The sequence below is a fragment of the Carassius gibelio genome, chromosome A22, assembly GCF_023724105.1.
Source record: "Carassius gibelio isolate Cgi1373 ecotype wild population from Czech Republic chromosome A22, carGib1.2-hapl.c, whole genome shotgun sequence".
NCBI classification, from domain to species: domain Eukaryota; kingdom Metazoa; phylum Chordata; class Actinopteri; order Cypriniformes; family Cyprinidae; genus Carassius; species Carassius gibelio.
The window spans coordinates 8571550-8584059 of record NC_068392.1 but is presented as its reverse complement, the minus strand read 5'-3'; the positions used below and the strand labels follow the sequence as shown (position 1 = coordinate 8584059).

Genomic DNA, 12510 nt, shown 5'->3' with positions numbered 1-12510 from the left:
TGGAAAATAACTTAATTTAGACAACTTTAAAGGCGATTTTCTCCAATATTTCGATTTTTTTCTACCCTCATATTCAAGATATTCACATAGTTGTCCTGAACAAAGCTTATTTATTCAGTTTTCAGATTATGTATAATACTCAGTACGAAAAATTGACACTTAAGACTGGTTTTGTGCTCCAGGGTCACATATATTTCGTTCATGAATTTAACGTAAAATTATTTGTATCATGAATGAATGATCATTTCGCGTCTAAATGAAATAAAACTCGTGAATATTCCTAACACAGATGAATGGATTAGATGTGTGTTGGTTTTGTTTAATCCTACAGTGGCTCAGCGACGTGACGCACGCGACGTCGACGCCTCGACGCACAGGACTCCTCGCTGTCTCGCGACCAGAAGCCGCAGTGCAGCTCAACGGCTACCGGAGACTACCGTTCGGCTGAAAAATGCTCCCGTTATCCATCAAAGACGACGAGTACAAGCCTGCCAAATTTAACCTGTTGGTCAAGATATCGGGCTGGTTCAGGTAAAGACATTAAAATGCTCAATATTTCATTGAGTTCACTCACAGCTGTCAGCTCTGTGTGGCTAAGGCAGTTAGCATTCTAGTTAGCACTCGAGAATTATTAGAAATTAAACTAGACTCTTTAAGACATTATTTAAATTTAAAGGATATAATTATATGCTAAAACAATTGAACAGTTATAATAAAGATACAGACCACTAACGTTACAGCTAATTTTTTCAGTTAGCCAGTTAGCAGGACGAAGTAAACATTTGACACGTAACCTTAAATATCTTTCATTTTACTTTAAAAAATGTGTTGAAATGTATTCCGCAACATAATATGTCTATCAAGAGATTGTTCGGACAACATGTCATTTTTTCTAGACCCTTTTATTTGAATAAACTACGGTTGTGTAATTGATTAGCTGTGGCTTCCTGCAGCCAGTCTGTCTGGTCAGGCCACTTTATAAATGAGTCCGTCTGAAACCACTCTCTCTTTTTGTCTTTATGTCTTTCCCCAGATCGATTCTTGCCGATAAAACCTCTCGCAATCTGTTTTTCTTCCTGTGTTTGAACCTGTCGTTCGCGTTCGTGGAGCTGCTGTACGGAATATGGAGTAACAGGTAACAGTCCGACGCGAGATTATGCCACGTAGGTCTAAATGTGGGATGTGCTAGTGCTTTTGTTTTGGGCCCTATCTTCTGTCAGCGATGTTTTGATTGTTGGTTTTCCCCTGAGCTGTCATCGTAGTCGTCCTTGAAGTGAGATTGAGTGCTGATCGAAGTTCAGCTAATACAGGGTGTGTTTTGAACGTTCACACATGCCTCTGATGTCTGAAAATGTATTTTAGATAAGCAGTTCTTACTTGGTTTTGAGAAACAGCTGTCAAGTTTTATATATAACCCATGTGCGGGATTAACCATTTGTTTGCCATGGTATGTTAAAGGGATACTCCACCTCAAAATTAAAATTTTGTCATTGATTACTCTCCCCCTATGTTGTTCCTAACCCATAAAAGCTTTGTTTGTTTCCGGAACGCGATTTAAGATATTTGGGATGAAAACCGGGAGGCTTGTGACTGTCCCATAGACTAGCAAGTAAATTACACTGTTATGGTCCAGAAAAGACATCTTCAGTATAGTCCATCAGTGGTTCAAATGTAACGTTATGAAGCGAAGAGAATACTTTTTGTACGCGAAGAATAAAAAAAATAAAGAGTTTATTCAACAATTCTTCTCCTCTGTGTTTCACCGTAGCACCATTTTGGAGAACATCTGCTAAACTCAAACTGCGTACACTTTTCTACAAAATGTTCATTTTGGGTTGGAGTAACCCTTTAACGACTAAATGTCTTGCCATTTTTACATTATACATCCACTTTCACTGAGGCTGTAACATTGTTGGTTGTTTTTTTAAATGTTTTAGTTGATGTGATTTTAAGTGACGCAGTCATGCATGCAGCAGAGTTGAGCATTACAGCATTATGCAAATCATTTACATTTTTTTATATTTTGTTGTTATTGATATTGTTTATTATAAGTTTATTTACTCTGCTATCTTTCATCTGATAATATTATGCAAATAAATGACACCATCCCATGAATGGGAGTGCAGACAGTGAAGCATTATTATTATTATTAAATCAACAATAGTACCACTAGTAATAATATAATAGTATGCATTTTTATTTATTTATTTGTTTGTAATACTTTATTTAAAACAATAATCATATTATGCAAATTGAACAATACAACAATGATTATTTTTATTATAATTATAATAATTATTGTTGCTGTTTATAATAATTTAATACACTTTGTCATTTTATAATATTATGCAAATGACATAATCCCATATTTAAATCATTAATATTTTTTATTCATTATTATTGCTTATACATTATGCATGTGTCTACACAAAATATTTATACAGTACATTATATAAGCAATGTTTAAATCAATATTAAATGTAAATGTATTAGTAAAAGAATATAATTTAGTATTTATATATATATATATATATATATATATATATATATATATATTATATTATTAAATGTTTAAATGTATTTGTTTGATTTTGCGTAATTTGACCCACTTGAAAGGAACTTGACAACCAAATCTCTGTCAGCACGAATGGAACTTTTGGACTGTTTTCTTTTTGTCTTGAAGAGAAAGAGTGAATGTCTAACAAAAGCTCTGAGTTCAGTATGGGGTGGGATGTATTTCTCAGGTTTCCTGATAATTTTACACTTCCCTTTTTGTGTTGGTTTGATTCTCAGTCTAGGGTTGATCTCGGATTCCTTTCACATGTTCTTTGACTGCACCGCTCTCCTGGCAGGCCTTGCAGCATCGGTCATTTCACGCTGGAGGTCCAATGACTCCTTCTCATATGGGTGAGAGCACACCACAGTTTAGAAACCGCTATTGTGGGTAGTGTACCAATGACACAAGTTTCCTAAAACTGACACTTTGACTTCTGCCCGAGTGGTTTTGACAGGAAACTGCATGTCTTCGCTGCGTTGTTATGCAAGTCCATTTGATTGTTTTGTAGGTATGTCAGAGCAGAAGTGCTCGCAGGATTCGTGAACGGCCTTTTCCTCATCTTTACCGCCTTCTTTATCTTCTCAGAAGGAGTAGAGGTGTGCAGTAGTATAAGATTTCAGTCCATTTACTTCCCAATTGGCATACTGATGCACTAATATCTTTATTGTTGAATGATGGTGTTTGGTCTTCTCACCAGAGGGCGCTGGAACCCCCTGATGTGCACCATGATCGTTTGCTCCCGGTGTCTATAGCAGGGCTGCTGGTCAATCTTGTAGGAATATTCGTTTTTCAACATGGAGGTCATGGACATTCACACGGTGATGAAGGTAAGTGTCTCACAAAGAATAACAAACTATGAGTGTATATTTGCACAGTATTTGCTATTAAATTCATATAGTTATTTGGTGATATAAAGTGCATACGTTTCTCTATAGATGTGTTGCTCTTATTTTTAAGGTCACGGCCACAGTCATTCTCTGTTTAATGGCAGTGCGGGACATGGACACAGTCATGGGGGCCACGGCCACAGTCATGAGTCCAAGCATGGACACGACCATGGGCATTCACACGGAGGACACGGGCATTCACACGATGATCCCCACTGCCATGGTGAGACCTGAAACTACAGTACTGATTTGAGCGCAGTTTCTGTTAATGCATCAGATGTGTTATTGTGAAAATTGCAGAAATCATTTCTATCTGTCTGTGTCCTCAGATGACCATTTGCACACACCGGGAAAAGGCTCCAGCAAGCAGATTTTACAAGGTATGGTCTTTTTGTATGTTTGTTCTCCTCCAGATGGCGCTAGAGATCGTTTTGTCACAATATTTGCCATGCTTTTAAAAAGGCACCAGATAGGAAACTATTTACAGTCGCGTTTATCAGGTCTAGACAGCTTTTTCTTCTTTTATAGGTGCTCAGTATTTTGAGTTCTTAGTGGATGAGGTCCTCTAGTAAAAAAACAAAAACAAAAAAACTGAAGGTAGACAGTGGTCTAGATCAGACGTAACTGGATGATGGACTTTTCTGTGCAACCAAGTGACTCCTCTGACCATTCTAACCTCTAACCTTTGACTTGGGGTGGGGGGGGTGACCAGGTGAACACTGACACCGGAGCAAACGTGGTACACTGTCACTTTAAATCCCTTTGTCCGAGCTTGTGTGGGAAAGAGCAGAGCAGAGAAAGTAGTTTGTCCCCTTCACCCTGGCACACACAGAGAGAGAATGGATCCTTTGGGAGGCCTGCTCAAGGGAGAAAGAACGAGGCACAGAGGGGAGGACCATGTAGAGAGAGGGAGGGGAGGAGGTGACAGTGCAAAAGGTTACGCTGCCTCCATCCCAGCCGAGGGACCTGTTCTCTGCTCCCCGTGATGAATTGCAAGTAGATCCTACCAGCCTCCCGTCCTGAAGATTTTCATGCCTATTTTGGCTATGTTTATTATACTTACTTTTTACACAGAATACTCGGTAGATGTAGTCTATTTGCCAAAACATGCAGTATGAAATATTCTGCACTGCACAGACTACTGTATTTCACAATGCAATGCACTTGGCTTTCCTTTTGTAGTATGACAAATGAAACCTGATTTGTCTAAAAATATTTGTATATACCTGTGTTTAAGACATTATACTCAAGTATTATTATTATTATAGTCTTTTTATTTAATTACTATTACCATTTATTAAAATAATTATAATTATTATGATAATTTTTCAAAAAAAGCACTGGAATATATTATTATAAGATTTTTTTTATTATTATTGAGGTTATTTTATAAAAGATAATAACAAAGTAATAATAATTAACTAGCAAAAATAAATATTTTTTCTCATTATGATTGTTTTAAATTATCAATAGCAATATTTAGCGATAAATGTATTATCATAAATATTATTAAATTACTATAATAATAATAAATAGGGATTATTATTAATTAATGAAAATAGTATTTTACTAAAAATAATGGAATATTTTATTATTGTTATTAAGTGAGAATATTAATTTTTATTTTGCTGAAAATAAATATTTTCACGAATCATAATTATTTTATAAAAATGAATCATAATTATTTTATAAAACATTATTAATTTACTTTTCGTAAAAGTTATACAAAAATAGATTAATAAAACAATTATTATTAGTAGTAGTAGTAGTTTTGATGTAAGGAAGATATTTGTAATAAAATGAAAATGTTTACATATATATCGTTGTAATTTTTTTGTATTATAATGTGAAAATGTATATTTTATTTTAATTTAATTAGTTTATACAACATAGTAAGCTATTAGTACTTTTATAAGCCATTCTTTCTAAGGACACACAGAGCTCCAGCATTCCTGTTATTTTTCTAGTATTTATTTTGACCACATTTGGAAGAATTCTTCACTTATTAGGAAGTTTGCTCCGTTATTGCGGTTGTGCTTTCTGCAAAACTAAAAGTAACCGCAAGTATGTCAACTCATTTTGAGTGAAGGAAAGTGGACCGTCTCAGTGCCATTATACCACAGTCCACAGCTATTCTCCAGTGTTGATCAGGAAATGTTCAGGAAATGTTGACTAACTCACTCAAGTTGGTTTTAACATAGTAGCATATGATATATTCTGGAGATGTATTCAGGGAGGGCAGTCTTGCAGGTTGGCCATCCATTCGAGGACGTACTCTCATGATCTGTTTGTGGAATGACATCATCAGTTTGAGGGTTACCGCTAGAGATGTATCCAAGACCACGGGTTCGTTCCGTCCGCAATAGTCATGTTTGAACATGGGTGCTAGCAAATGCTGTATCCACATCTCATTAGTGCTATTGAAGTGAAACCAGGGCCTTTCATGTAGGCAAAAGCCTTAGTGTATAACTAAACTACCTACATCGATAACAGTCTACTTCATAAGTGACCGGTTTGGAAAACTATGGGAATGACTTATGCAAATGGCCTTTTTTGTCTTTTTTTCCTCAACTCACAAATGATTTTAATAGAGTTTGATGTTAACAAGTTGCTTAGCTAAAAGCACACACAAATACTTGGTATTTCAATTTGATTCAGTTATTTTAAATTAGATTCAGTTATTTTAAATTATTATTTTTTTCTTGTGGACCAAATTAGCATATTAAAATGATTTCTGAAGGATCATGTGACACTGAAAAACTGGAGTAATGGTGCTGAAAATTCAGCTTTACCATCACAGGAACAAACTAAGTTTGAAAATATATTAAAATAGAAACATTATTTTAAATTGTAGTAAAATGTTACAGTATAGCTATACTTACTGTATTTTATAAAAAACATTTTGAACGGTTTCGAGTATTCTCCTTCAGACTTTTTTACTGAATAAATCCTAACCCTAATTTTCTTCATTCCAGGAGTTTTTCTCCACATTGTTGCGGACACGTTGGGCAGTGTCGGGGTCATCATATCTGCCCTCCTAATGCAAAAATATGACCTGATGATCGCCGACCCCATCTGCTCCATGCTCATCTCGATTCTCATAGGAGTGAGGTGAGTACGCCAACCCCGGCCCATGCTATTACGAGAACTCAAGACAATCCTCCAATCCTCAGACCCCACCCAGAATCCCTCAACAGCACCTAACACAGATCATACAAAAGCCACTTCACAGTGCCCTTCACCAAGAGCCCTGTGAAGCCGTTGGCGTGCCAGTCGGGTGAATTACAGGATACACGCTCCGAGGGTGGAGCCCAGAGCACTTTCTCAACATGTGGCCAAACCAGAAAACCCAGGATTTGACTCTTATGTGGCATTTTTCAACCAACTCCAGTCGAGAAAGAAAAATGCATAGCATTTCATCACTTTTTAAAGCTACCAAACCTCTCATTCCTCCTCCGTAGTCTTGAAAATGCCATGTCAGATGCTTTTATGAGGATGAGTATGCTTTATTTGTTGTGTGTGATGTAGGTAAACGTATGTAAAGGCTGTGTAAATTTCAGATGGCCGGTGGTTACTGTGCTTGAGAGAAGAGGAACCATTCGTGGCCCCTTTTTGCAAAATGCAAGAGTCTGAGCAAAGCCTTTCCAGCATATTCATCTCGTCCCTCCAACCCCCCTCTCTCTCCCTCTTGTCCGTGTTTGAGGCTTTTCTTCTCCCTCTCTGGAATGTGGTGGCGATCTGTGAATGTTACTTCAACAAAGGCATCTTTTAAGATGGATTTTTCCTTCTTTCTGTTTCTCAAAAAAGAGGGGTTTGTGTCATCAAGACCCAAGACATTTTTTCCCCTCTTCTTCAGCTTTCCATGCACCGATTGGCAAGTCCTGAGAATTGAGAGTAGTAGGGCTCAGACTGTGGATGTTTTCCCATATTGCACCTGCGCATGACAGCGTCTCGGTCTCAATCAGGTGCAATCTGGAGGACGATCTGGTATGGCTCATGTGCAAAGGTATTACACAACTATGGAAAGCCATTAAACTACAAAGCAGAGAATTAAAAACCGTTGCATGAGCTCGTGAAGCTTAAGACTTGACGTTCCTGTGGTCCATCTGTAGATGCTGTGTCTTTTGAAGCTGAATGATTTTGATATGACTAAACATGTATTGGTTTTCTGAGACCTAAAATTAAGCAACATTTCTGGCTGTATTCATATTGAATACTAGCATATTCAATACTAGTCTTCTCACGTTCACGACGCTGCTGATGTGTTATCTTTGTTATTGGGCGCACCAGAAAACACGTCAGCAGCGTCATACGTCAACAGTCACAGCAGTCGCACTCACAACAGACCAGACGAGAGAAGACAATGCTGAATAAAGTCGTCATTTTTTCTTTCGGGTTTGGAACGACATGAGGGTGAGTCATTAATGACATAATCAATAGCAAGCTGTAGCATATACTGCAGAAATAGTAGTATGCTAATGTGAACATTTCCAAAGAAAAGTGAAGTGTTCAGCAGAACTAGGCTTAATGTGTTTGGGGAAGCACCGCTATTGTGTGTCCAAAGCATGAGTTCATCTGCAGCTCTAGACTCTCTTACACATTTGAACTTCATGTCTGTGTACGTCTGGCATAGCAGAATCATTCATCGTTCGAGTCTTGAGAGCGATATAATTGGCCACACGGAATGTCTGTGGCTCTTTGTTTGATCGTTAAGATGGACTCTGCTTTGTTTGGATAGCATTTTCCCCATATACCCCTCATTGTGAGATTGATATTCTCAAGAGACCGCCTTGTTTTGATTCCGCCATCTCGCTCAAATTTGGATGTTTGACCTTTCAGTAAGATGATAGACTTCTCCTTCAACAGATGCACCTGAGGCGTGACACATTTGCGCGGTACCCTCTGCACAAGACCCCCTGCTGCATGTGAACTGGGGCGTGTTTAGCTAAGACCACTCTGGGTGCGCTAGGCTTGCTTTAGGGGGATATCTGTGTACGGCTGCAGCAGCTAGCTCTGCTCTACCCTGTGATTAGTTGAAGGGAGTGGAGGAGTCCTGCTGCTGTGACCTACAGCAGTCCCCCACCACCAAAGTCTTCCAAAGACCGCTAATCGCTTTGGGCCACAGCCTAAAGCCCGAGAAACGGGCGTGTAAAGAACGCTAACAGTAATTAACATTTGTTCTGGCCGTGCTAAGCTGGGCCTTTGAGGATGAATTCATTTGTCAATCCTCAGTGCAAATGTGTCTAACGGCTCTCTGAAGCTGCATGTTATTCTTTGATCTACTGTATTTCTTCACATAATACACTTTAGCACTGTGCCGGCTACTAGATACTGTAAAGACTTTCAGAATGATAATTTATGTATTGATGCAGGAACAAGTCACATATACATGCAACACTTATTTAACACTCAGCTCTGCATATAGAAGTAATTTTTGTCAGCTGAGGGCTGTATCAATCAGGTTATAGTTGTGACCCAGACATGTTTCACGAGATTCATTCCGTTTTACACAAATTGTCTTCTACATTCAGATTGGACCTTTTTTGACCATCAGCTGTGTGGTAAAAGAGTTTTAGTATTAGTGATCATTTATAGTAGTGTTAGTAGAGCTGGTCAGAAGATGTTTGAACATTTGAAGACTCTCAAACTGTAAAAACGAAGCATACATTTTATGCACAAGGCCAAATAGCTATTCAATCCTGTGGTTATGACCACCATAGCTTCAGTGCAGTTCGTTCCTAGCAGCAAAGCATCTGAAGCTTTTTGTGGTGGAATCCCAATAACTACTTGCCATAGAAATTAAATTAAATGTACCTGCTATAATTCCCACTGTGATGTTTCAGACGCAGACTTCGCTACAGTCACCTCATTCTCGCGGTGGGTCTGGTGTCATAAATATTTCTGTGCTCCAGTTAGGTACTCAGGTTGTCTGGGCGTGATAACAAATAATTTCCATGTGGTTTAGAAGTGTGTGTGCTTTTACGAGTGACTGCTTTGTGCCGCGTGTCTCCAGGCTGTTTTCCTGGTTTCCAAAAAAGTCCATAGGTGATTACAAGCATCCTTGCAGAAATATTTGATCCTGATTGTCACCCTGACCTAGGTGGTGACATTGCGTTTGTGTCACTGGCCAGCTTAACCTTGATGCTTGCACATAATTGTATTTCAGGCAGCTGAGTCACTTTTGTAACTGCATTACAGCATTTTCGGGGCAGGTTAGCGATCAAGCGCCAGCAAATGGTGAGTAAGAGTGGCTCTGTTTCACTGAACAGGAAGATATGGAACAATAGTATGAAGTCAGAGGTCTGAGGTACCCTCATCCAGTACTTTCCTGTTTTCATTTTATTGCCCAGCACCGGTTACTGAGAGGAATGCACAGCAGGAAGTTTCACGATGCCCTGTCAAAGTACATGTTGATGGGAACATTTGTTAATTATAGAAAAACCTCCAGAAACTTGACACGACATATTTGCTTTAACACCGTTTTAACCATTTTAAAATGTTATTTATAAATGCAGCTTTTATAACCTCATTTTATTTGAGAGACTACAGGAAGATTGTGTATTAATCACTAATAGCAATTGTTTATATTTAATGATTCAATCTTACATGTTTTTTTTTTTTTTTTTTAGAGGACACTTTACTAATTTAGTCCAATTTACATGGACTAATGAGGGCAACGGTGATTTAAAAATATCAGATATCTAGTTGCATATCAACTCTTGATATAGGGTAGTAAATGTCTGTAGAACCTCACGGGTCAAGAAAGGACTATTGTGAAATGAAAGCCTTGTGAGTAACATGATTGCTAATTTTATCAAAGCAATGTTGGGGCAAAATATTTTGAAGGCACACGTTGTTGCAGTTTTTCAGCAGTGTGTGCCATTTGTAGATGTTGTGAAATGAGTCCATGAATGTCCAAATGGGACAGCCATCAGCTTCTCCACTTTGGCGTGTCCCAAACTGAGGCTTGGGTTTCAGGGAGGAGTTCAGGAGAACATGGGGGTGATAGAGTAGATTAGGGACCGGGAAAAAAGTCCAAACCAAGGAACCCTCTAATGGTTCCCAGATGGAGCAGTGGTCAGGCCTTGAAGGTTTGAAGGAGAACTGATGACTTTGTAAGATGCTGGCCTAGCCAAGACCTAGCTTTGATGGGGCTGAAACGGCTGACTGGTTAGGAGAGAAATAGTCTTAGTACTATTTTAACCAGTCAACCGTTTCTGCCAAGTGATTCTTCGGCAGAATGAATGGGTTTGGATGTCTATCCAGGTCTGCTCGGGGTTGTTTGCAGGCTCACACGCACTACAGCTGTTAGAATGACATCAGCACAGCTCTGTTACTCCACCCCAACCATAAGATGGGCAAGTTAATGTTGGAGCATGCTCTGAAATAACCCTAATGAAAGGAGTTCTTGTTTGTCATGATATTAACAGAATTTCCTCTCCCTAGCTTATAACACGATGTGTCGAGCTGTTAGGTCACTAACCAATGATGTTTTTATGTGTGGCGTCCCTTCCTGTTGCCAGAGTTTGCCTAGCAGTTGGCGCTCCATTGAATTCTTGTCTCCTAGAACGGCGACTCATTTCTCGCCTCCCTCTTTTCCACAGTGTGGTTCCTCTGCTCAGGGAATCCATAGGGATCTTGATGCAACGGACGCCTCCTCCTCTGGACCATACCCTTCCTGAATGCTATCAAAGGGTAAGTTATTTTCATCATCTGAACCCTATTTGTGAAAGTTGGCTACTTGGTTAGACAGGGATATCAACTGAAACATAACTAGCTATACAAGGACCCACATTTGAAAAATGGGAACTTAACACCCTATTGAGGGTCAGAACCTCAATCTTGCTATATAGCAGTTCCAGGTTTTTGCCTAAAATGGTTCTAGATTGCCAGTGACCGTCTAAGCACCCTAATGACTGTCTAAACCTTTGAGAAAAACGGGGGTTGTGTTTGCTAACCGCAAATGTTCCCTGCAGGTCCAGCAGCTTAAGGGCGTCTATAACCTCCAGGAACCTCACTTCTGGACCCTTTGCACAGATGTGTATATTGGTACACTCAAACTCCTTGTGGCGCCCGATGCAGATTCTAGATGGATTCTCAGCCAAACACACAACATTTTCACACAGGTGGGGACCGTTGGAAACACAGCTTTAACAACTTAATCTCACTTATTAGGAGACAAATTTCAAATTTTCCATTACATGTTCTTTTCTGCCCTGTGCCCAGGTTGGCGTCAGACAACTGTATGTTCAGATTGAAGTGGCAGCCATGTAGAAGTCCACCACACTTCTCCTGATCTTTGGGAGTCCCGGGACCAAAGGCCCTCTGTGCTGCTGTGGGGAAATTCTCCACCTCAACCCATCTTTGGGTTTCTGTCGCTCCACTTCCATCTTGGATCAAGATGGAGCTGGTGCAGTCCAACCTGTCTGACTCCACTCCTGCCAGAAATCAATTGACCAGCTTTTTGAGGGAAGCAAGAACTTGCAACATTGGTGCACCCTCTCGATCATTTGAACTTTTGTTATTTTTGAAGTTCCCCATTGCTTTTGATTTTTATAATCCCTACAAAACTGTTTCTTTTGTTCATAATTGCTACCCCTTTCCTGTATCAGAATGGGGTTTTAATTATTGAATGTGGAGTTCAGTGGACATTTAAAAAAAATATAGCAGTATGTGATTCATTGACTTTTTGTACTTCACCTGCTTTGATTTTCAGTTGCACAGTTGTAAAGAAGTGCAGAATCAGTTTGCCAATGCCATTATGTAAACAAAACATTTGTCTGCATTTCTTAAGTGCCTTTTTAAAAATGATCATGGACAATCGCTTTCACCATCATGTTTGATTGTCAACATGAATGCGATGAAAACTGGATCTTTATGACCTTGAGTTCTGTCTACAATTAAAACATTCCTTTGCATTTGGCTTTGCTGTTTATGCATGGTGTAAAAATTCATATAGACAGAATTAAATGGAAGCAGCTGTTGACTTGAATGGAAATTGTAAAACATCTCCATGATTATTTTTATTTTTTTTAATACACAAGAAGGTGCAAGTATCAGTAGGAA

General features: G+C 38.9%; 1 protein-coding gene across 1 annotated transcript; it reads left to right on the top strand.

The window, feature by feature from the left end:
* Positions 1–339: 339 nt before the first annotated feature.
* Positions 340–12362, top strand: slc30a7 (solute carrier family 30 member 7). Its single transcript, XM_052539449.1, has 11 exons — positions 340–531; positions 1034–1135; positions 2794–2907; positions 3066–3153; positions 3255–3384; positions 3515–3667; positions 3774–3824; positions 6420–6555; positions 11049–11139; positions 11421–11570; positions 11671–12362. Exons 1-11 carry the CDS (start codon positions 452–454, stop codon positions 11716–11718), a joined length of 1143 nt encoding a protein of 380 aa, XP_052395409.1. The 5' UTR covers positions 340–451; the 3' UTR covers positions 11719–12362.
* The last annotated feature ends 148 nt before the right edge of the window (positions 12363–12510 follow it).

Bases quoted from the DNA above. Each gene is read 5' to 3' on its own strand.
- slc30a7 (XM_052539449.1), top strand. From the start codon at position 452: ATGCTCCCGTTATCCATCAAAGACGACGAGTACAAGCCTGCCAAATTT. The intron at 3,385-3,514 runs GTAAGTGTCTCA...CTTATTTTTAAG, and splicing joins ACATTCACACGGTGATGAAG to GTCACGGCCACAGTCATTCT. The intron at 11,140-11,420 runs GTAAGTTATTTT...TGTTCCCTGCAG, and splicing joins TTCCTGAATGCTATCAAAGG to GTCCAGCAGCTTAAGGGCGT.